The sequence below is a fragment of the Theobroma cacao genome, chromosome 2, assembly GCF_053813885.1.
Source record: "Theobroma cacao isolate CCN51 chromosome 2, ASM5381388v1, whole genome shotgun sequence".
NCBI classification, from domain to species: Eukaryota; Viridiplantae; Streptophyta; class Magnoliopsida; order Malvales; family Malvaceae; genus Theobroma; species Theobroma cacao.
The window spans coordinates 2,770,058-2,793,406 of record NC_142640.1 but is presented as its reverse complement, the minus strand read 5'-3'; the positions used below and the strand labels follow the sequence as shown (position 1 = coordinate 2,793,406).

The 23,349-nt window shown below is 37.3% G+C and overlaps 4 protein-coding genes and 1 pseudogene across 9 annotated transcripts; 3 read left to right on the top strand and 2 right to left on the bottom strand.

The window, feature by feature from the left end:
- Window positions 1-33: 33 nt before the first annotated feature.
- LOC18607488 (uncharacterized) lies at window positions 34-6,884 on the top strand. 2 transcript variants are annotated; one of them, XM_018115316.2, is made up of 14 exons: window positions 34-341; window positions 1,975-2,086; window positions 2,722-2,834; window positions 3,259-3,381; window positions 3,485-3,690; window positions 4,262-4,337; window positions 4,721-4,807; window positions 4,894-4,974; window positions 5,093-5,125; window positions 5,522-5,575; window positions 5,664-5,705; window positions 5,804-5,882; window positions 5,971-6,058; window positions 6,495-6,884. In XM_018115316.2, the coding sequence occupies exons 1-13, from the start codon at window positions 174-176 to the stop codon at window positions 6,045-6,047; spliced, it is 1,251 nt and encodes a 416-aa protein (XP_017970805.2). In that variant the 5' UTR covers window positions 34-173; the 3' UTR covers window positions 6,048-6,058; window positions 6,495-6,884. The 2 variants fall into 2 exon arrangements, with proteins under 2 accessions (XP_017970805.2, XP_007041737.3); XM_007041675.3 differs by having other exon boundaries at window positions 38-341; window positions 5,971-6,041.
- A 2,183-nt stretch (window positions 6,885-9,067) lies between these two features.
- Window positions 9,068-10,618, top strand: LOC18607485 (UDP-glycosyltransferase 92A1 pseudogene; annotated as a pseudogene).
- A 326-nt stretch (window positions 10,619-10,944) lies between these two features.
- Window positions 10,945-15,696, bottom strand: LOC18607484 (uncharacterized). Of its 2 annotated transcripts, XM_018115315.2 has the most exons (6): window positions 15,324-15,696; window positions 14,395-14,646; window positions 13,513-13,653; window positions 12,349-13,089; window positions 11,418-11,670; window positions 11,151-11,312 (listed from the first exon to the last, which is right to left on the bottom strand). In XM_018115315.2, exons 1-6 carry the CDS (start codon window positions 15,438-15,440, stop codon window positions 11,296-11,298), a joined length of 1,521 nt encoding a protein of 506 aa, XP_017970804.2. In that variant the 5' UTR covers window positions 15,441-15,696; the 3' UTR covers window positions 11,151-11,295. The 2 variants fall into 2 exon arrangements, with proteins under 2 accessions (XP_007041733.3, XP_017970804.2); XM_007041671.3 differs by lacking the exon at window positions 11,418-11,670 and having other exon boundaries at window positions 10,945-11,312.
- Window positions 15,697-17,441: 1,745 nt separating this feature from the next.
- MEF9 (mitochondrial editing factor 9) lies at window positions 17,442-21,234 on the bottom strand. Of its 4 annotated transcripts, XM_088803322.1 has the most exons (5): window positions 19,051-21,234; window positions 18,804-18,954; window positions 18,660-18,719; window positions 17,998-18,195; window positions 17,442-17,920 (listed from the first exon to the last, which is right to left on the bottom strand). In XM_088803322.1, the coding sequence occupies exon 1, from the start codon at window positions 21,092-21,094 to the stop codon at window positions 19,121-19,123; it is 1,974 nt and encodes a 657-aa protein (XP_088659448.1). In that variant the 5' UTR covers window positions 21,095-21,234; the 3' UTR covers window positions 17,442-17,920; window positions 17,998-18,195; window positions 18,660-18,719; window positions 18,804-18,954; window positions 19,051-19,120. The 4 variants fall into 4 exon arrangements, with proteins under 4 accessions (XP_088659448.1, XP_017970800.2, XP_088659449.1 ...); XM_018115311.2 differs by lacking the exon at window positions 18,660-18,719; XM_088803323.1 differs by lacking the exon at window positions 18,660-18,719 and having other exon boundaries at window positions 17,442-17,935; window positions 18,029-18,195.
- Window positions 21,235-21,328: 94 nt separating this feature from the next.
- Window positions 21,329-23,327, top strand: LOC18607482 (pentatricopeptide (PPR) repeat-containing protein). Its single transcript, XM_007041667.3, has 2 exons — window positions 21,329-21,723; window positions 21,820-23,327. The coding sequence occupies exons 1-2, from the start codon at window positions 21,436-21,438 to the stop codon at window positions 22,900-22,902; spliced, it is 1,371 nt and encodes a 456-aa protein (XP_007041729.3). The 5' UTR covers window positions 21,329-21,435; the 3' UTR covers window positions 22,903-23,327.
- The last annotated feature ends 22 nt before the right edge of the window (window positions 23,328-23,349 follow it).

The window sequence follows — 23,349 nt, the reverse complement described above, 5'->3', positions numbered from 1 at the left end:
ATGGAAAGGGCAAGAAAATCCAAACACATACAACATTTACTTATAGGCTAGTAAATTACTTATGGTAGTACCGCTTGAGTGAAAAGTTCCAAGCGTTGCTTAGCCAAAGCACTTGCTTTTTTCATTTGAGAGAGAAAGGACGGACGGAGGGAGAGAGAGAAAGAGAGATAGGGATGGAGAAGAAGCTAACAGCGTCAAGCCATCTTTTCGTGACGGTTTTCCTGTCAGGTTTCGCCACCTTCATTGTGATTCCGGCCATTACCGATGTTACCATGTTCGCCCTTTGCCCTGGCACTGATGAATGCTCCCTCGCCATTTACCTCTCTGGATTACAACAAGCTGTACGTTTTTTCTTCAACTCTTTAGTTTTCCTTTTCTCCTGCTATCCTCTTCATTTTTTTTAACCCTGAAAATTCTGGGCTGTTGCATTCCTTGCCTTTTTCTTTGTTCTTAACAAGAACAACAAACAAAAAATAGAAATCAAAACTCTTTCTTCTTCTTGATGCTCTCTTCTCTTCTCAAAAACGGAATATGAAAAAGAGAAAGAGAGAGAGAGAGAGAGAGAGAGAGAGGTTCATGGTTCTTCAGTTACACTAGAACATGCAACTCTACTTCCCATCTTAGATACACGTACGTGCCTCCACAACTGCTTGAATTTCAGTGCTAAAGGGTTCCGGAATCCGGGAAAAGTATCCTTATTCCTTGTCAATCTCGTTTTCGTGTCTTTCTAGTATAGAGAAATTAGGAATAAATTATGAAACCCCATTTTTTTTGTATCAAATTAAGAACCCTTTGATTCTCACGACCACTCCTAGTGTACAATCCTACTACATTAACTTTTTTGACTTTCCCTCCTCTGGGTTTTTCACTGTTCACCTCATTCTCTTCAATGTTAATTTATGATAAGGTAGTACATGTGGAGAAGTATGGACCTTGCAAGGTTTTTCCGAGTTGAGTGACCATATGGATCACCACCGTACCTACCGTTCAAATCACACCTACCGAATGTTGGGTGCTTTTCCTTTTGGGTGATATTTTCCATGGGGTTAGTAATGCTCAAGTTGTCCCTTCCAAGCAAACAGATTCCCAATTCTTGCATAGTGCCATATTGGATAATTGGTAAGTGTACAAGCGATTTGTACATGTCTCATTCCGATGCACATAAAGACATCACAATCGCACAAACATTTGAATTTGTTGGTCACTCGAATGTGACTCTGTTGCGTGACTTTTGAGGAGAAGGCCAGACCTAATTATGAATGAAGCAACTTGCCACAGTGTGGACGAAGGGTCATATTAACATGTCGATTTCATGTTGTCCCCTTACAATTTAATTTTAGTTCCCTTTGCAAGTTATCTTTGGACGAAATTTCAGTGCAAAAAAGTTACTAAGATATTTATAGAAAAATGAGGAAAAGACAGCTTAGATTTTCTTCCCTTGGAGTCTATTTCTCGATTAGGATAGGATTTCTGCCCCACGGCTGTGTTAGTTTGTTTATTTCGGGATATCTACAAGGTGCCAAAAAGATATCTACAGTATATAATTAACATAGTAGCAATTTTGATAATATGCTATAATATTTTAACCCTCTATAGTTTATTAAGTCATGTCACACATACACCCAAAAAATAAATCAGGTCAAATGGTGTTATGATTCAGGATGATATTTTTTTTAATTAATAAAAGAAGTCCACACCTTTTTGGGTCAATAATCGTAAAAAAGGAAAAAGAAAGAAAAACCCATTGTCATCGTTGAAATTCATAGTCAAATATCAGGAATCTTCGATATGGGTACCAAAGAATCTGAATTCCTCAAAGGATAAGGTTGGGTTCAAGCCCAAAAGCACAGTTTGAAATAATTTAGCAAAGAGTTAATTGAGTAATTGTTCATTATTATCAGCATGATTACTTAAATATCTTCCAAACGTGGTGGCATTTAGCGCTTACTTGTGACTGTGTCTGGTGTGATGCAGATGATAGGACTGGGGACGGCCTTGATGATGCCACTGATTGGGAATCTGTCGGATCAATACGGAAGAAAAGCTCTGCTCACATTACCTATGACTTTGTCCATTATTCCCCTTGGTATGAAATCGAAATAGGAACAGTAACTGGTGTTTCATGACTGCTTTCCATCATTCCATGGTCCTATCTTTGGTCCCAAACATGTTTTTCTGTAAGCTTCCATGCATCCATGCAATGCTTGTCTTGTGCCTATTGGTATGGGACCTATGGGTTAACGGGTGACAAGTCACCTCATGGTTACTTCATTTTCCAACGTAACCTGATTTGGCATTATCAGGTATTATACCTTGAATCGGGTTGGAGCAGAGAAAAGTGTCGGTAGATTTTTCAACGGATGCCTTCTGGCATGTCGTTTACAGGGTGATGTGGAATGGGGTTCACCATTGACGTTTGCCTTAAGCCATCTGCTTGAGTTTAACTCTCTGTGCTAATTTACTTTCTCTTTTACTTGAATATTCGCATCCAATTTCTCATTGAGCAATTTGAGTTGAGTCCTTGTCACTTTTGTGCTGTTCGCTACCCCTTTGCTTCCCATGTGAGCAATAAGGTACAAACTTCTTTATGAAGAGTTGTCACATCTTGATCATGTTACTGCCGTTGCTTTTAAGAATCTGGCAAAGGCTAGAGTCCTGCTTTTCATTTTCCTTTAAACCAATTGCAAAATCTTTAAAGTTAACATGACTATCTTCTTGCAGCTATATTGGCATGCAGCAGAACAACCAATTATTATTATGCCTACTATGCGCTCAGGACCCTCACTGCCATGATCTGTGAAGGCAGCATTAACTGCCTTGCTCTTGCATATTTGGTAATAACCCTGAATCATCCTTAACTGCTTTGTAATCTTGGAAGCAAGCACATATTCTCCAGCATCATCTTGATTCAGTGTTGAACTATTAGTGAATGAAGTGCAGGGCAGTTTTAACATATCGGAAGGCATCCTTCTATTCCTATAATAGGATCTGATCCTCCTAACCCCTTTGAATATTAGTGACATCTTATATCAACCCATTCTAAAGCACAGACAAAAATGACTTTAGGAAGAGTTGACTATATGCATTAGATTAACAAAAACACCACAATATTTACAGAAAAGAGGTAGGGGGTTAGGTTTCAGCCCTAAAACTGAAGTAGATGTGTTAGAATCCATGTTCGGCTTTACCAAATGTCTGTCAAGTATATTTCAGCTGTTTACAATTTTATTTGCTAAAGTTGTGGTCTTTGCTTGGCAGGCAGACAACATTTCAGATAGCCAACGGGCATCTGCATTTGGAATCCTTTCAGGCGTAAGCTCAGGTGCATTCGTCTGCGGAACCTTAGCAGCTCGTTTCCTCTCCACTGGTTCCACATTTCAGGTTTTTCCTTGAGCCTTGTCTAGAACCTCTACACTGTATCTTTGTTCATCATTGTATATCAAAATTTTTGCTACAACTTTTTGTTTTGTTTTGATCCTTTCAGGTTGCTACGTTTGTATCAATGCTTGCAGTAGTGTACATGAGAATATTCCTTGAGGAAAGTATACCTGATCAAGTTGATGGAATGACACAACCAATCCTGAAAGAAGGGGAAGATGTCATTCAGAAGGATGGTAATGCACCTAGAAAGATGCCAGTATACAAGAAAATTCCATCCGTGGGAGATATTATTAGCTTGTTGAAGAGCAGGTAAGGTTTGCTATATATTTCCCAGTACTTTGGTGCTCAAGTGAGCTCAATTATGGTCCAATGTAAATTGAGTTGCACTCATTAGACCATGCTGATACCCCCAGCCCTGGCAAACCTTTTTGAATGGAAAATTTTCATAAAAAAACAAATTCTGAAAGAAATAAGGGAAAATTTTGAATAAATAAAATTTGTGAAACTTCTTTTAACTACTTGTGATAAAGTATATCTGCAGCACTTTAAACATTCAAGAAGAATCTTCAGATCTTCTTTGCTTAGAAGCTTTGTAATAAGTACTCAGCGAGAAGTTTTCTTCCATCAACTGAATTATAAAAAGGAGATCAGAATGAAAATAATAATCATGCAACCTTGTGAATATATATATTTATCCATCCCACTATCGAAAACGAAAAGAAATCCATCCCAAGGACTAGTAAAATTAAGCTATCAATGGTAGTATAGATTCCTTTAAAAAGTGAATGCATAAGTTGTTTTCATGGCCTTGTCCTCAAAATAATTTGATGTACTTGTATTATTACTGTTTGAGAGATGACTAATGAAGTTATGATTGCAGTCCATCATTTTCCCAAGCAGCAGTTGTTGCTTTCTTCAATAGTCTTGCGGAGGGTGGGATGATATCTTCATTAATGGTATGACTTCCTTCTCTAATTGTGAACCATTACCAAGAGAAAGTTTAGACAAATTTTTGTTTTAAATCTCATGATGATCCAAATATACATGGTTGAAAATGACAAAAATCAGTGATTCAACAGCCAACAACTCTTCAAATCTTTTCTTTTTTCCAGAAATGGCAGCTAATGTTTCTTGTAACACCTAAGAGCAGTTTATGAAGCAGAATAGTGGTAATTAAATGGTTACAGATTTATCGAAAATTTAAGATATGAAAAGTGGTTGTTTAATAAATTGATCAAATTGTCTGTTCAAGTTTTATGCTTGTGCATACCACATCCTTAAGTACAATCTTGTGATCAAACAGATTAAAGTCTCTTATGAAAAATTTTCTACCATGCAGTACTATTTAAAAGCCCGTTTCCACTTTAACAAGAATCAGTTTGCTGATTTGATGCTAATTGCTGGAATTATATCAACCATTTCACAGGTATGTTTTATTGATGCGTGGTACATTTCCCATACTACTCGTTTTCTCATTTTTGTTTTATTCTTATATGCTTCTGAATCCTGCAGTTGTTTCTCATGCCCTTACTGGTTTCTCCCTTAGGGGACGGAAAGTTGCTTTCAATAGGACTCTTGGTCAGCTGTGCAAATGTAAGAGTTGTATTCTCACCTGCTCAACCTTTATTGTTACTCCCTCTGATATTTAGTCCTTGCAAGCTGATGACATTGTAACCATGTCACTGATGAATTTGCACCTGGTGTTATGCAGGCCATTCTTTATAGCATAGCCTGGTCAGACTGGGTAATTTGCTTGCTTCATTTTTCTTTTACTACTAGACTACTAGATCAGCAGAAAAAATTCTTGTTCTGTCAGTTGTGTCGTTAGACACAGAAGTAACCTCAGAATCAAAGTTATGTCACCTGGAGTTTTGGAGCAAGGTGACATGGCAACTGCCTTGAGGAAATAAAAATCATCACATCAGATAAAATGGAGAAGTTAATAGCATTACTTTTAAAGTTGAATGTTGATTGAGTTGTGTTTACAAATAATGTTTTTGCACGGAAGGTCTCTATTAGCAAAAATTAGTACCAAGCTTTGGGAACAGTATTTATAATTCATTACTCTAAATGATTTGATTTTTGCTTCTGAGTATGCCTCTCTGTATGTAACTTCGGGTGGAAAGACATGTTCATGCAGGTTCCATATGCAGCTACTGCATTGTCAATAATGATGGTCTTTGCACCACCATCTGTAAGTTTTTTTACTTCCATCTCATTGCAAGCTTTGTTCTGTTAGCTGAAACACTACGTCTGTTGATTGAATCTTATTAATTATGCAGTTACGCAGTATTGCATCAAAACAAGCTGGCGCCAGAGAGCAGGTAATTCTAGCAAATTGGATCTTCACTCTTGCTCCTTTCTCCTATTTCAATCCTCTTCTTCATGCATAACTTTAATCGGTCAAAACACAATATATCAGGGGAAGGCTCAAGGATGCATCTCAGGCATAAGTTCCTTGGCCAACATCATTGCTCCATTAGTCTTTAGTCCTCTGACAGGTGTGTAAAGACTGGTATTTTCGTCCCTTTTCCCAAAAATTTCCCTTTTATTGACAAATGTCAGTGACCACTTCTTCTGTTCATACAGCATTGTTCCTGTCCGAAGATGCACCATTTCATTTCCCCGGCTTTAGTATTATTTGCATTGCGATCACATTGGTATGAACTTTTACCTAGTAAGCTACTATATGTTCTCAATAAACTTCTCATGTTTCAACATTGAACATATTGATCATCCATGCTGTTTGATCAGCATCAGCATCTGCAAAAGTTAGTCACATTGCTAAAAACCCTTTTCTGGTTATAAGTTCTGCATTCATCAACAGCAACTAATCTGCCAGAGCAGCCTAAACCTGTCTTTAAGAATGCCAAAGCCAATAGGATATGGAGATTGAAAAATGTTAATAGAACAAAAGCTATTAATATAACTAAGATTGATCCAGTCTTCTATCTGTCAAAAACTGAACTTTCATTTGACATAAGTAGAAAATTAATCACTAGAGCAGAATGATCCTGCTGACAGCTTAATGCCTCCATTTAATCATTGTTTTTATCTATCACTTGCAGTATCATTTCTTATGTAACTAAAACAGAGTTACTTTTTTTTAACAGATGATTGCCTTCATTCAGAGTTTGATGATAGGAAGTGCTCCTTCAACTTCAAGTGACAAAAACAGCAGCAATTGCATGGAGGTTTAGTAGTAATCATATATACTAATTAGTAGAAGATGAAAATCTCGATTGTTACAATTAAATAAACTCAGTCTGTAACTATGTAGCACACAGATACTCCTAAGTTTTTAGCCCGCCAAAAGAGTTGCAAAGGCGATGTGCAGTTCGTCAATAAGACTAGTTGACCCTTTGGGAGGTTTAATTATAGAAACGAAATGTAAGATTAACTATAAGTCATATATAGCCAGACGCGGGTTCTCTCAGTGAAACAATTCCCACAAACATATCAAATTATTACTCCTAAATGTATCTATAATTTCATTTCGATTCTGTCTGGACTAATGTGCAATTCAAGTACTGCAGTGTCATGATAATTATCAGGTTTTTATCAAGTTTATCAGCTGATCAGCTGCAGCATCAATGTGTCATGAAGTAAATTGCAGTTCAATTTGCAGATTATGATATTCTGGGGTTTTTATCCCAAGTTTAAAAATCTTTTGTTTTTTCACATTTTAACATGTGTTTATAAACTTTTATGAAATGAATCAAAGGTAGATCAATGCAGCCATTCCTAGTGTGTTGACTGGTGATTGCTCAGGTTCTTCTTCCTATTTCTTAGTGTAAGGCATGATCTTTTCTTGGAAAACATTGTTGACATGCCCAAAATAGTGTATTTCCATGCAGGCGTAAACGTAGAGAACAAGAACAATGAGCCCACAACTGTTTCTTGTTGAATATTAAACATGGTTAGTTGTAGGTTGTGTTTTTTCCCTTTGTATCAATGCTGTAGAAAAATGTTGAGAATTGAAACTACATTAAGTATATGTTGGCACAATAAGTCTAGGGTGCTTTTCTGGAGTTAATAGCTGCATGGAGATTGGGATTTGCTTCACGTTACCTGCTGCAGATGAAGGCATGGAGCATTGTGGCTCCTTTTTTCAGATGGAGCGGCTAGAGGAAAACCGGGTCCGGGAGAAAACAAACATATCCATCCCAATGAGCCTTAACTCAAGTGCTTCGCTGTTCTGTTCTGCTACTACAATAAGCCCAACAAATGACCCAGCATTAACAGACTTCCATTCCAGGCTAATAAAACCTTGTTTCCCCGGCGGATAACCCAGTCAAGTCTCGTGCACATTCCAAATCTTGAGTGCTCTCGTGAACCTCCTCCAGTAAATAGTTTTGGTCTCAGACTTCCTTCTTTTTCGCCAGAGCGTCTGCCACTTCCTTTATTTCTCTGGGAATATTGTATATCTGCCATACTCTCAGCTTTTTCTTCATATTCTCTATCTGTAGCAGTAGCATCATTTTGTTTCGCAAGGTTAGAGTCCATTAATCGCACTGCCGTCGAGAAAAGAATGAGACTGTCGTCATTCTCGTTCCTTAACACACCTCCAATACCCGCTTCTTTCGATTCCCCGCGAGCTGCTCCATAACATTGAATTTAGGAATCTGAAGGCAGACTCATTCTCTGTGGGCCATAGAGCTTGCGCCCAAGTAGCGACCCGCAATCTGGAGTTGTCAAAAACCTGATCTACGTCCCACACGTTGTCTTTAAACACTGTTTTGTTCCGCATCAACCAAATTGCCTTCCTCGACACAGACAATATTCCAACCCAGAAAAGTGTGCAATTGTTGCTTTTGTGCCACCCCATATTTGACACCATCTGGCCAAAACAACCTAGGAATTCTCACAATGAAAGAAAAGATGCGGAACAGACTCACTCACCTTTTTACACAATGGACATACAGCTGCACCACGTTGAATCTTACTCCTCTTTGACCTGCAAAAGTTGGCCACAGAAAACCTCGAGCTTATACGAGACAAGTCCAGCTCATACAAGTTTTCAGACGATAGATGAGTAAACATTCCTCTCCACATGACTTTATCTTCTAACTATTGAGTTTTCACTATAAAATCTCAGAGGGAAAATTAAGAAAAAAAATATTTGGAGAATAAGAGCACAGCAGAACAAGCTTTCTGGAAAAATGAAATTTCCTCTCAAAGTTTCAAAGTTCTTTTCAGTATTTATGCAAGGATTTTCAAATCAAAAATTAACCGAGTTTAGATCTAGCCTCGATAAACAAAAATATTAAAAAAATAGGATCTAAAATCTATCAAGAAAATGAACCAGTACCGATTCTTGAGAAAGATTCAACGGTAACTAAAACAGAAACTTGAAACATATAATAGACTCCTCACCAAAACGACTCCCTATAGTGCGTTTCAAGCACATAACACTAACAAACAATTAAAACACAAACTACACTGTTTTGACATCTGCTAGAATCTTTTGACTCCAGCCACATACAGCGACTCAGTTACTAGAGAAAAAGATTAGGCTTTCAACAATAAGTCTCCCTCAACAGCTCACATCTGTTCTCCCACTAGCCCAACTCTCCATTCAAAGAGATCTTTCCTCAATTAAAATTTCCAATTCCAAACGCTCCCCCACCCGTTCCCTATATTCACACACCCTCCCATTTTTCTTCCTCTCGTGACTGTCATAGCTATGGATGAAGGGGAAAGCAGAGAGAGCATTGTGATGTTCCCATTCATGGCTCATGGTCACCTCAATCCTTTCATGTCACTTGCAAGGCGACTAGGGCAAAGAAAAGGCTATGCAGTCACCATTGTCAACACCCCTCTTAATATCCAAAAACTGAAATCTTCACTCCCTTGTAAAACCAACATACACCTAGCAGAAATCCCCTTCAATGGGACTGAGTATGGACTCCCACCAAAAGCAGAAAACACTGATACACTTTCTTATGAGTTCATAGGTCGTCTCATGGAAGCCTCTGAAAAACTTGAATCCCCTTTCAAGAACCTAATCATAAACATCGCAAAGAAGGAAGGGAATTTTCCTCTGTGTATTATCTCTGACATGTTCTTGGCATGGACAGTCAAGGTTGCCAATGAGCTTGGCATATTTCATTCGGTTTTCATAGCTGGGGCTGCTTACAGCATGGGCATTTACTTTTCCCTCTCATTGAACACAAACCAACGCGGTACTGAAGAGGAATTCGCACTGCTTGATTTTCCTGAAGCAGCAAAACTTCACCAATCCCAACTTGGGACTGATCTCAAGTACACAGATGCCATCGCATCTCTGTTCCGTTTTCGTGAGCGCCAGTTCTTACTCTGCTTACGCTCTGATGCTATATTGCTCAATAGCATAGAGGAGTTGGAACAAATTGGTGCAAAATATTTTCGCAGGAAAACGGGAGGAAAGCCCGTGTGGATGGTAGGACCAGCCTGCTCAATTGCTAAGGAGGATGAATCTACGCAACAAGGCACGTTAACAAAGAGACTCTCTTCAAATTTTAATGACTTGTCTTCATGGCTAGATGCCCATCCACCACGTTCAGTTCTGTATGTATCTTTTGGATCGCATAACACCATCTTAGCTTCACAAATGAAAGAATTGGCGATGGGCTTGGAGGCAAGTGGCGTAGCATTCATTTGGGTCATTAGGCCACCCCTTGGCTTCAACGTGACAGAAGAACCCAAAGCTGATGAATGGCTGCCTGATGGGTTCGAAGAACGAATTAAGAAGAGTAACCAAGGCATTTTGGTCCGTCAATGGGCTCCCCAAGCAGAAATTCTCTCGCACAAATCGACAGGTGCCTTTCTTAGCCATTGTGGTTGGAATTCAGTGCTGGAAAGCTTGTGTCATGGGGTACCCATCATCGGCTGGCCGTTGGCTGGAGAGCAGTTCTTCAACTCCCAACTGCTGGAAAAGGAAGTAGGTGTTTGCTTAGAGATTGCTCGAGGGATTAAAACCGCAGTGGTTGAGCAGGGTCATATTGCAGGAACAATCAACTTGGTCATTGGCAAGACGGTTAAAGGAGAGCAAATGAGAAGGTCAGTCCGTGAAATTCAACAGAAAATGGAAGATGCAATCCTGGAAAGGGGAGATTTCAAGGGATCGTCCGTGAAGGCCATGGATGAATTCCTCCTTAGAGCAGCAATTTGGACAAAGAAAAAGCATTCTGTAGATTCAGAGCAAGTAAGCAATGGAACTGAATACTATTTTCATTTCACCAAAGCTACTTCTTAATAATAAACAAGGTAATCCTTATGTACCACACTTGTTGAAAATTTCTCAGCAATAAAGAAATCAATGCGGTTTTCACATATACAGCATGCAGAGTCTTTTAATGAGAAAAGCATGTAGGTTCTATGAAGGCAGAAAGGGAAATAAAGCCACAGCCTTCAGAATGTTAGAGAAAGCAAACAGGCGAAGGCCAGGTGCTCTCTCGATGTTAGAAAAATAGATAATAAATGAGGCATCCTGATCTTAGAAGACATCATGATATACACACATACATCAAATAATACACTAACAAGTGATAAATAAACAGCAGAATATTATGCCCACATAAATAAATAAATAAATGAGAAAGAACTTAAATATCTAATAAAAGAAGCAGTGGACATAAAAATTTGTAAAACGGCACTCAATATAGTTTTTACTTAAGCCCTATGTTATGTACAATTATTAAACACGGTTGCCACAACATGATCATTCAACTAAAGAAGTCCTCCGGACCAGAGGCATTCCCTCCATCTGAAGAAGCATCACTATTGTCATTGAATGTCAACATAAGATCTAGAAGTTCCCCGCCCGCTGCTGATGAGTTTTCTCCATTCCGCTCTGGGCTACTCCCCCACCTTTGCAGTGAAAATAAGTGCAACATCAGGTCCTGCGGCGTAGTCACTCGATACATCCAGCCCCTAGGTTTTGGTTTGAACTGGACACAGAAAGTGCAAAATTACAATCATCATTAGTTATTAGCATCATAAACTATCAAGAAATTTTTTAGCATTGTCATTGCTATCATCAACATCATTATCACCATCATCGCTGCAATCACTATCGTCACCACCGTCAACATCTTCATCGCCGTCATCGTCATCATCATCATCATTGTCATTGTCATCGTCTTCCTCATCATCAATTTCATCATAAACATCATCGTAATCATCATCACTGTCATCTTCCTCATCATCGTCCTCATCGTCATCATCAATACCAATAAAATTATTATCATCATCATCCTCGTCGAATGCAGCAAAGGACAACCAACGAAAGAGGGCTGGTTTTGGAACCTTTTTCAAAGAAGTAATAGCAGAGAGATCAGCTCCTCTGCTTCTCATACATCTTTAGAATGGATATTGCCAACCAATCCGTGTGAATTACGCAATTAAGAACAGCAAGCCAGTGTTGGCATTAAATAAAACATCCCTGGGATTCCCTAAATTGTAAGCTACCTTGGCATCTAAAATACATTTCAGATTTCATTTCATTCACAGAATTCCTAGGAGTACATGAATATTTTAGAATGCCAGGATGGGTGGATTGAAAGAGATCACACAGTAGTTAATCTGAAAGAAAAATTAAACAAGAAAAGCTGACTAAAAGCCATTGGAGCTCAGGTCACTTCATCTCAAGTCCAAATCTCAAGCCTTCCCTCCTATCACAACAGAATTTTTTTTTTTTAAAAAAAGAACTGAAGTACCAAAGCCACATTGTAACAGGCACTTCTATATCTTGAACCAACTCATAAACACTTGCTTCTATTGGAGGAGAGATAAACAATATGGAAAAAGGGTGTGGGCTCTTTCCACCTTTTTGTCCTAGCATCACGCAGCATGTTGATGAGGAAAAATGCATTTGATGTCTTAAGCTAACTTATTTATAACCCAAAAAGTAACACTAGTGTTATTCTTTTTTTTTTTCTTCTTCAAAGTTTTGTTTCTGTAAGAGATTAAAAGGACATGGCATACCTGTTCAATGTTTGTTGGAAGAGTAGCTTTATCAATAGCCTTTGGAGTCCATATCTTGATGTCCTTCTCAATTCCACTGCTGGCAAGAACTGTGGTATGAGGATGAGGCTCGATACAGTTGACTACATGCTTATCAGCTTCCATAACACGAATGAGCTCTCCACTTTTCTTCTTCCAAATAAATATTCGGCCACAGTCAGATCCACTAACCACATACTCAGATTTAGGTCCAAAGAAGCTCACACCCTTCACCGTCTCACAATTTCTGTGTCCTTTGTAGACTAGGGGACTAGCTTTTTCACCAGCTTCCATAGCTGATGCTGATGCAGCTGAGTGATCAAGTTCCATTTCACTTGCTTCACTACATGCAGACAAAGGAGATGATGGGACTGGATTGGGGCCCAGTCCCATATCCTGTGTAAAGAGATAGATGAATTCATCATTGTAGGAGACGAGAAGCTCACTCTGATCTGAAAAGGCCAAGCCTGTTATTCCAACATGCTCATCACCAATCAAATGAGCAGGGCAAAAGTAATCTGTAGGTTGACCAAATTCAGTTGAGCCATCCCACTTATACTTGCGAATATCATAAAGGCGAGCATACTCATCCGACCCTGCAACTGCAAAGAGATTTGGGTTCCTTGGATCAATTGCAATGGCATTGAGATGGATAACTGGCCTTGTATCATCAATTGGAAGGCATGTGAAAAGTTCTGTAGCGGCTGCAGTTCTAAGATCAATCTGAAATGCAAGTAACAGTGTCACAGGGCTGTATGAGTCAGCTACATTAAAATCCAGGTAAAAATCAGGTTACTGGAGAAAAGGTCAGCATACAGCAAAAATACAAGAAGATTAACATGAGAATGTAGAGTTGGGATTATGTTCTTCCATTAAAGACATGACTTTATCTGGCACACAGACATGTGATAAGAAAAAAGGTACAGTAAGAAAAAGAAAACATAAGTGGACAAGAAAAGAATCAATTGCAGACAACCTGAAATCAAATTTGAACTCCTCAAACTGTTGTTCAATTCAGCCACATATAACTTAGTAAAAGTTTTCTGTAACCAACTGTTTTTTGCTTAATCCCATGAAAGTTCCTAACTTATCAACTAAAAGAATTTAAAGGAAATAATAATGACTTCGAAGTTAAACACAACTCACATGCTGCACTAATCCATCTTCACCGCAAGTGTAAAATATATGAGGGCTTCCTGGTTCAATGGCCAATTTATGAGCTCGTCCCTGATGTTTGGCCAACAACCTAGTTTTGACCCCACGTTCCAAAATTTGAGCATGTCGAACCTACAATAAAGAAACAGTTCTCAGTTAGAATTGAAACTTCTTAATTCACTATACACAGATCTTTGCTTAAGCACATTGTTAGCTGCTTAGTGCTCTTTTTTTCCTTAAGCCTCATTTTCCTTCTTAACAAAGAAAAAGGCAGAAAGAAGATATAATAATGCTCATCCTGGAGGAAAATTAAAGTTATGCAGTTTGACAAAATTGTTATTTTGTCACTTTTCACCATATGGATATATAACAGAGAGTTCAAAGAATTCACAATATTGATAGATTAAAACTTAAAATCTTTTTCATGTAGAGAAAAAGATGGAAAAAAAAATTAGGAAACCTTAGCATTTTAACTTACACATTACATTCAAAGAAAAAGAAAAGATTAGCTTACCTATACCTCAGCTAACTCATTCAAATTTGAGTTGTAAACCAACTCAACGGTTACCATAATTAAATATATAAATAAATACAAATCCTACATCCAATTTTATCTTTACAAAGTAAAATGATTAGAAGTCTTTCATACAGTATAATCCAGACTTGAAATAGAAATGCTTCTACTGCCTGGCTCCAGAAAAATTGTTTATTCAATTATCTACTGTTGATTTTTTATGATATAATAAAAAAATTAATATATGCACTCAAAGGGGAAAGATGTGTCTAGAAAATTGTTCACTAACCAGAAAAAATTCTAAATCAGTCCTAACAAAATTTTCAAAAAAATGTTGCATGCCTAAATAAGAAACTCACCTGCCCATCTGCAGCACAAGTAACCAAGCTGCGATCATCTGTGTAAGGCATGATTTTTGCTTGGAAAACATTGTTGACATGCCCTGACTGGAAAGAAAGCTTGGCATGCCCAGTTTCCCAATCCCAGAGTACAACCAGCTTGTCATCAGAGCCAGAGACTAAAATGTTACCATCAGCATTAAAGCTCACTGTGTTTACACAACCTCTGTGCTTTTCAAGTTTCTTGTAGATTTCAAGTCGGAGCACAAGATCCTGGAACATAAAACAATTAACTAATCAAAACCTACAGCCACATGGGAATTTGTAAGGGATAGCAAGTTCGTTACTTCCACCTTTTAAACATTTGCTGGCTGGTCTGTCACACATATTATACCCATATTAAGAAGCCAAAACAATGTAATAAGCATATCCATTCGTTCAAAACATTAAGGCACAAGTTAGCAAAAGGAGCTAATGCTGATTAACAACAATTACAACTGTTCAAAAAAGAAATGCTGACAGTGGAATTTCTCAATTAACTATACAAGTGCTTCATGAAAATATTGAAAGAAAAAGATCAAAACTTTCTGATACAATCTTTGCAAAAGAAGACATCTTTATCGTTGCTTCTCCTATCACTAATTCTCAAAATTTAACACCCATCGTTTATTTTTCCAATCCCAGATCAATGACAGTTATAAATTAAGAAAATCAACTAAAATCTACCAACAATCAATCAAAACTAACTTCAATTAAATCACAACAATAAATGTAGTTACCCAGAACCAACTTCTTAAACAATATATAAATTATATACTTATCATTCACTCGATAAAAAGAATTGGAAGGCACCATAAGAAAATAAAGATCTTTACTATTTTGTGGAAGACGGAGAAGAAGAGAGAGAAACGGGCATAAGGTTATCCAGGATAAGAATAAAGAATTAAAACCTCCGAAGCAGCGAGCCGGTGGGCAAAGCTCCTAGTCGAGAGTTCCCCGACTTCCCGTTGCCAAACATCAACCACCGCCTTGTCCACGCTCGTTTTTGACCTTTTATTCTTCATCATCAATTAAAATTTAAAAAACAAAAAAAAAAAACAACTAACTTCAATCAACTCCGAATCGTAATTGAAACTCGAAACCAGCCTTGAAAAATGATGTTTCTGTAATGTTCGTGACTCAGTGAATTGGAGCGAGTCAATAGAGAAATCAATTCCCTTTTTCTTTCTCTGAATGTATTGGTTTTACAGTTTTCCTTTTTATCTTCCTACCCAAAAAATAATGGAAAAGCTTTTCCTCTGGCGTTTTTATGTGTTTCTGTGCGTAAACTTCTGTATTTATATGTACACGATTCTACGTACGCGATGAGGGTATTCGATTTTCGGCGCTTCTCGATTTAGCAGTAGCTTCATCTTCCATTAGGTTTTGACACATGGTATCATCAACGGTCGAAATAAAGTCTTGATCTTCCATTGCGTTTTCACACGTGGCATTATCAAAGGTCGGAGTTTTAACAAGTTTTTATTTTTTTTATTGGTTCTTTATTATATTTTCATTTTAATTTAAAAAAAGAAATTATCATAATTTCTTTTAACAATTTGAAGTATTATTTTTAATGTCTTCGAATCAAAATTAAAATCCGAATGTTTTAACAAAAAATACATACCTTTATTACTGAATTAAATTTTGATATTTAAAAAAGTTTAGATTATTATGACTCTATGCAAAACGGAATTATTTTTTTTCAAAAAAAATTTCGTGAGTTGTTCTTGTTTGGAAAATAAAAAATATATTTCATATACAAAATATTTTGAGAGTTTTAATATTGCACTGCACAGTTACATTGCTAAAACCACCCAAATAAAAATTTGAAGTCCAAAATTTGGAAAGGTATCATAATTTTATAATAATTATAATATAATTAATTATATTAAAAATATATAAAAATTAAATTAATCAATAAAATATTTATCTATTCTGTCAAGCTTAATAAGTACTTATTTTTTCTAGCTTTTACTTTTTTATTAATTTTCAACTATTTATCTTATTTTTATTAAAAATAATTAAAAATAAAAAATAATTAAAAATAATATATTTTCTTATTTTTCAATTCTCAGTGCATATATTACTTTTAAAATAATATTAATAATTCTCATAAGTGTTGTTTAAAAAAAAAGTTTTTCAAAGCTAAAATTAATAAAATTTTATTTAAAATCGATAATGTTTCAAAAAAAATTAAATAAATTAATTATATTACCAATTAAAAAAATATAAAATTAACTTGATTATAAAAGTTTCATTAGAAATTTTACATCTTAAAAAATTAAAAAAAATTAATAAAATTCTTTTCTTAAATTTAATTAAAAAAATCTCATTTAAATATTTTATTTTAAATCTTTAAAATTATTGAGCCAACTGCATGGTTTTTAATTTGAGAGGTCTACGAGATAGCTTTCATTCTTCTTTGTTTTGTCTAATAAGGTCCAAATCATAGAAGTTTAAAAAAAATCTATTTTATTACACGTGTATAGTACGTAAGGGCAGAGTATCAATTCTAAAAAACAACAAAAGTAAGTGAATAAATCTATCACTATCAAATTTAAAATATTCATTATTAAATAAAATATTTACTTTTAATATATTCTTTTTAATAAAAAAAATTTTCAACAATCAGAGAAATAAAAACTTTGATGACAATAAACTTTACTTCAACACAAAAGTTTATGATTTTAAAGACAAAAACAACCTCAAGTTTTCAAGTCTTCAAATCGAAATTTTTAAACTTTTTTCTTTTTTCTTATTAAGGTTGTTGAGGGAAGAATGAGTAGATTTTTTTAAAGAGAATATACTTAAATTAAAAATGTAAAATAAAGGGTGTTTATATCTTAAAATATTTATGTAGTATTAAGTTTAATTTTTTTAATTGTTGACTAATAATGTTAACAGTTCAAAAGTCAAAAATATTATTTTAAAAAAAGAAGAACTAAGTATCCTTTTTTAAGTATTTTGAGCAAGTTTCTATGAATTTTTCCCACATTTTCAGTGTCTTTACATGTTTAGACTTGAGGAAAACTTCAAACAGGGGTTATTTCATCAAGGCAAACATGGAATGACCACATGTTTCTAAATTTGAAACCGGTATGTCCCCATGTTTCACAAGATGCCAAGTTTAGAAAGACAAAAAGATGGACAAACTAGTCATGTGAAAATGGATAGAAACAGCATGTATCTGACAGTCCAAAATTCATAAACATTGCTGTGGCAAGGAAGAAGATGAAGGAGAAAGGATGTAGCAGATTCTAGTCAAAGTACCAATCTCTGCCATGTCTTGAGTGAAACCCAAAGGTTGCAAGCAGTCACATTTGAACAGAAAAGCGAAGCTTTATCATTCCGAAGAAGCAAGCCTTTCACAGTTAATAATGAATCATGATGCAGAAATTTCTTCCTTGAGCAATACAAGTTGTAGTACAAGATGACAGAGTTCCTCATTAGATCCATCAAGCGAGCCCAAGATGTTGCTGAGCGCCAGATTGTAAAAGCTGGAAAACTGTACATTTCCAAGCTGTAAAATGTAAGGCTATTTTTGAAATTGACAAAGCAGAATAATTGTGGGAGAAAGTCCACCTCATCATAATTATGCATAGAATTTTCTTGCCTTCGCGGTTGATCAGAATCTCCAAATATGTATGGCATGTTAAAGTTTGCATGATGGTCCACTAATCAGGTGAGGATCTTATGCCTCCATCCTTCAACCAGCTGAGGAAAAGTCAGAACTATTCCAGCACCACCTAGCAACAATTGCTCCAACCTTTTTGTAGTCCACTGCATGAATCAGATACAATTTACTAGAAAAAGATTTACCCATGAAAATAGTTGTAATTTAAGGAAAAGCCATATATATTTTCAGCGAAACAACATAAAATAAAAACACAATGGTTAGTGTCTATAGTTTAATTGTTTTCAACTTGTCAGATTCAAGTTGGTTCACTGCCCGAACAACAACCATGAACGAAGACAAAACAGGTGTTTAAAGAACTTAAAAGAGTATTGAAAATTTTCAACTTGTTTGACATAGCATACAAAACACTTCTATTGTCTATACATTTAAAATCATCCTGGCAGAATAATATAATATTAATATTGTGATGATTCCAATCATTGCGATTTCATATATTTTTTGCAAAAAACATCCTAAACAGTCAATTCATAGCCTTCAAATCATTTGGAAAGCAAAAAGGAAACCATCCAATAAAACTAACATCCACAGAAATATAGTAGTATATTACTCATGGAATAGCCAGCCAGGTGTCCTATCCAGTAAACTTGAGAAGGGAAAGTAGTAGATTCTGTCCCAGACAAGAACAGAATGTTCAGTTCAAACAATTGCTTGACACCTTGACTTGAATCACTCAAGTCAAAAATCTAAATACCTTGTCCATGGAGAGCTTAACAAGCCAATAATGATCATGAAAAGTAAGTTCTTCAAGCCAGCTGGCTTGCTGATGTTACTTTTTACCCAATGTGATAATTATGTCATCAAGTTTGCTCCTTGTTTTAATCCTGAAGGAAAGGAGATCGTGTCTGAAAATAAAAAAGAAGCACATCAGGAACATAACAAAGCAAAATGTTCCTACTTTTCCTACAATGCCAAAAGGAAAAAAATCAAAACGCTCTTACATTCAGTTAGTCATTATAAACAGCTCTGAATTAAATTTGGAGCAGCCAACTACTATGTGCATTCTTCCAATCAGCAACATGAGGGATCTATCCAACTGTATGCTGCTTGCTTCCTTACTTTGTTTCTTTCCATCATTTCTCTAACTTCTACAGCATCATCCCACTGTCCTTTGTCAGCGTACATATTGTAAAGCAATATATATGGGGCTGAGCTTTCAGGTTCCAGACTCATCAATGCTTCAGCAGCAACTCGAGCCAACTCTACATTGTTATGCACCCTGCAAGCACCTAGTAATGCACCCCACACTGCCTTATCTGGCTCAAATGGCATACTCTTGATCAAATCCATGGCTTCCTCAAGCTGCCCATGCCGACCAACATTGTCTACAAGGGAAGCATAATGTTCAACCCTGGGCTCAATGCCATATTCATTAACCATGGACTTAAAATATGCCCGACCTTCATCAACTAATCCTGCATGGGCACATGCACTTAAAACAGAAATAAATGTTATATATGTTGGCTGAACCTTATTCCTCTCCATCAATTTAAAGAGTTCCAAAGCCTCTATAGCAAAACCATGTGATGCATAGCCGCCAATCATTGCATTCCAAGAGATTACATCTTTTAGTGATTTCATCTCATCAAAAATGGTCCGTGACTCAATTATTGCCCCGCATCTCGAATACATTGTAATTAGGGAGTTCTTTATAGGTACATCTGGAATTACTGTCTTTGACACCAGCTGATGAATCTGCATGCCTAAGTGCAGATCCACAAGCCCAGTAGCCACACTGAGGACTGAAGAAAACGTATGTCTATCAGGTTTCTCTCCTTCAGCTTGCATCTGAATGAAAAGCTTAATTGCTCCTTTGTAATCCTCATTTTTCTCATACGCTGCTATTATGGAGTTCCATGAAACTAAATGCTTCTGGGGCATCTTCTCAAATAAATCACGAGCAAGTTCTAACCTACCCAGCTGAGAAAACCCTGAGATCATTGAATTCCAAGATAGGCTATCAGGCTTTGGCATTGTATTAAAAAGATTTGAGGCCTCCTCCATATCTGACATCTGAACATAGCCATTAATCATGGTGTTCCAAGAAATTGTATCTCTTTCCACCATTTGGTCAAAGAGCTCCCTAGCAGACACAATATCTCCTGCCTTCACATAACACATGATCATCGAATTCCATGACACCACATTTCTCTCAAACTCCGCTTTTCTCCCTTCCATTTGAACACAGTTATATGGGATTTGATCAAAAAGTCTCCGAGCATCATCTACCCTTCCCTTCTGACCATACCCTGCAATCAAAGTATTACAAGCTTGAACCAAACCTTCCCTCCAACCGCCTCTATTTCCACATTCAATCAAAACCCTGGCAGCTTCATCCAAATCTCCGTTCTGAACTAAACCAGACACAAATGCACTAACGGAAGTAGAATCCTGTTCAGGCATCCTCTCAAAATACTCAGTAGCACTTACAGTATCACCATTACGCAAAAACCCAGTAATCATAGCATTCCAAGAAACCACATTCCTTTCAGGCATACTCTCAAAAAGCCTTATAGCTTCATCCATCCTTCCATTCTTGGCATACCCACTAATCATTGTATTCCACGAAACGAAGTCTTTCCTGGGCATTTGATCAAACAACTTTTTCCCTTCCTCAAGAAATCTGTACCCCAAACACGAAGCATAACCCGAAATGATCAAGTTCCATGACACGATATCTCTCTTAGGCATTTCATCGAAAAGCTTTCGCGCCTTGGCAATTTCTCTTCTTTTGACATACCCACTTATCATTGAATTCCACGTCACCGTATCTCTTTGCGGCATTTGATCAAACACGGATTTCGCTTCGTTAAGCTTGCCGGTTCTTATCAAATGGGAAAGCCTCTTGTTCATTGTATACGAGTCCGTGGCATTAGAAGAAACTGCCTTGGATCTTAAACAGGACGCGAAACGAAGTGATCCGGGGAGAGACTGCCGCAGAGCCGTGATTCTAAAGGCCGAAACGGCTGCGCCGAATCTCCCCATTTCCGTTACTAGCTGCAGCCTTGCAGGTGAATGGTGATCATCGGACAAGCATTTGTGAAGGAACACTCGTTGAGTCTGACGTGGCAAGTCGACATGTCAATCCTATTCTTTTCCTTTCTTTTATCTTTACTAGACTATGGCCCGTGCTTTGCACACGGGCCACTTTCTACCAATTTTTTTTTTCTCTTTCTACCTCACTTTTTCTGGCCTTTTACTCTTTTTTCGTATGCCCTCCACGTGGCTGCCGTTTGCGGCGTCCTTTTTAAGTATGTTATAGATTGTTCAACAAAACGACACCGTTGTTATATGTTACGGGACAAACACTTCGAGGAGAGGATCAGATGATAGGAAGCTTAACTCCAACTATTCCACCGCCGTGGAACCACCGCCACCTCCGCCCAACTCGACCCTCAATCAAATGTGAAAGCGGAGGAGTACCACTAACAAAGCAAGGTCACCGCTTCTTCTCATCACTGGCTGCAACCGCGGACGTTAACGACCCCGCAACCGCTAACCGGTTGATAAAGAAATTCGTAGCATCATCGCCCAAGTCCATTGCTTTGAACGCGCTCTCTCATCTTCTCTCTCCCCGCAATTCTCACCCGCACCTCTCCGCTCTCGCCTTCCCCGTAAGTCCTCTCTCTCTCACGCAAATGATATTCCACGTCAGCACGTAACACTTCTATTTAAAATTCTGACATGCCGTCGTGTTCTGTTTTGAACAGTTGTACACTAAGATAAGTGAAACATCATGGTACAATTGGAACCCGAAGTTAGTTGCAGAGTTGATTGCTTTGTTAGTTAAACAAGGGAGGTACGATGAATCTGAAGCTTTAATTTCTCAAGCGGTTTCAAAACTCAAGTTTCGAGAGCGGGATCTTGTTCAATTTTATTGCAATTGGATCGAATCTTGTTCCAAACATAACTCCAAGGAAGGGTTTAACGATGCTTACTGTTACTTGTCTGAACTTATTTGTAACTCTTCATCTGTGTATGTCAAACGCCAAGGTTATAAATCAATGGTGAGTAGCTTATGTGAAATGGATCGGCCTAATGAAGCTGAGAATTTGGTTGAAGAGATGAGAAAAAATGGGCTTACGCCTACATTGTTTGAGTTCAGGTTTATTTCATATGGGTATGGGCAGTTGGGACTTTTTGAAGATATGGAGAGAATGGTGTGTGAAATGGAGATTGAAGGTTTTGAAGTGGATACAATTTGTTCAAACATGGTCCTTTCATCTTATGGGGCTTACAATGCATTTTCCAAGATGGTTCCTTGGCTTCAAAAAATGAAGACTTTGCAGATTCCTTTCTCAATCAGGACTTATAATTCTGTCTTGAATTCCTGTCCTGAGATCATGTCACTGGTACAAGGCCTGGATAGTGTTCCACTTTCACTCGGGGAGTTGGCTAAGATTCTGAATGAGGATGAAGCATTGCTGGTACAAGAGTTAGTTAAATCCTCTTCAGTGTTGGATGAGGCAATGGAATGGAATGGTTCAGAGGGAAAGTTGGACTTGCACGGAATGCACCTTGGTTCAGCTTACTTGATAATGCTGCAGTGGATTGAGGAGATGAAATGCAGGTTTAAAGTTGAAGAATGTGTGATTCCAGCACAAATTACGATTGTTTGTGGATCTGGAAAGCACAGTAGTGTTAGGGGTGAATCACCAGTGAAAACCCTGATGAGAAAAATGATGGTTAAAATGAAAAGTCCGATGAAAATTGATAGGAAAAACATTGGTTGTTTTATAGCCAAAGGACAAGTTGTGAAGAATTGGTTAATACCTGATGGTGGAGGAGAATGATTCATTTAGGATTGGCAGAGAACAGATTCGAGATAAAATATTTGATGGAACTGACATATGCAAATGCCTCAGCTGAATGTGGCATGCAACTGCCCCTCGCTTAGCTCCAACATCTTTATGGAGGGTATGAAGATTAGAAGAATCCCATTGAATACAGGCAGGGTAGGCCTGTCCTGACCTCTTGGACGGTACTATGTCTTTTGGGATAACTAATTCTCTGATGTCAATGTTAGCATCTGATCATGCCTGGAAAACAAGAGTAGATAATTGCTAGGTTTAGCCAACCTGACCCCAACAATAACCTGTTGATCTGAGAACAAGAGAAAAGGCCACTGTTCACTATTTTGAAATGGATTCTTTTAGCAATAAAACTTTCCTTTATGACCTGAGAACAAGAAAGAATACGAGTCCTTTCTGCTTGTTTTGATTTTGATCTTACTGATGCTG

Coding starts and splice junctions, on each gene's coding strand:
- LOC18607488 (XM_007041675.3), top strand. CDS start 174: ATGGAGAAGAAGCTAACAGCGTCAAGCCATCTTTTCGTGACGGTTTTC. Junction 5,576..5,663: donor TGGTCTTTGCACCACCATCT/GTAAGTTTTTTT, acceptor TTAATTATGCAG/TTACGCAGTATTGCATCAAA. Junction 6,042..6,494: donor TTTGCATTGCGATCACATTG/GTATGAACTTTT, acceptor TTTTTTTAACAG/ATGATTGCCTTCATTCAGAG.
- LOC18607484 (XM_018115315.2), bottom strand. CDS start 15,440: ATGATGAAGAATAAAAGGTCAAAAACGAGCGTGGACAAGGCGGTGGTT. Junction 14,647..15,323: donor ACCGGCTCGCTGCTTCGGAG/GTTTTAATTCTT, acceptor TTTATGTTCCAG/GATCTTGTGCTCCGACTTGA. Junction 11,671..12,348: donor TTCCAACAAACATTGAACAG/GTATGCCATGTC, acceptor TCTTTGAAAAAG/GTTCCAAAACCAGCCCTCTT.
- MEF9 (XM_088803322.1), bottom strand. CDS start 21,094: ATGGGGAGATTCGGCGCAGCCGTTTCGGCCTTTAGAATCACGGCTCTG.
- LOC18607482 (XM_007041667.3), top strand. CDS start 21,436: ATGATAGGAAGCTTAACTCCAACTATTCCACCGCCGTGGAACCACCGC. Junction 21,724..21,819: donor TCTCCGCTCTCGCCTTCCCC/GTAAGTCCTCTC, acceptor TGTTTTGAACAG/TTGTACACTAAGATAAGTGA.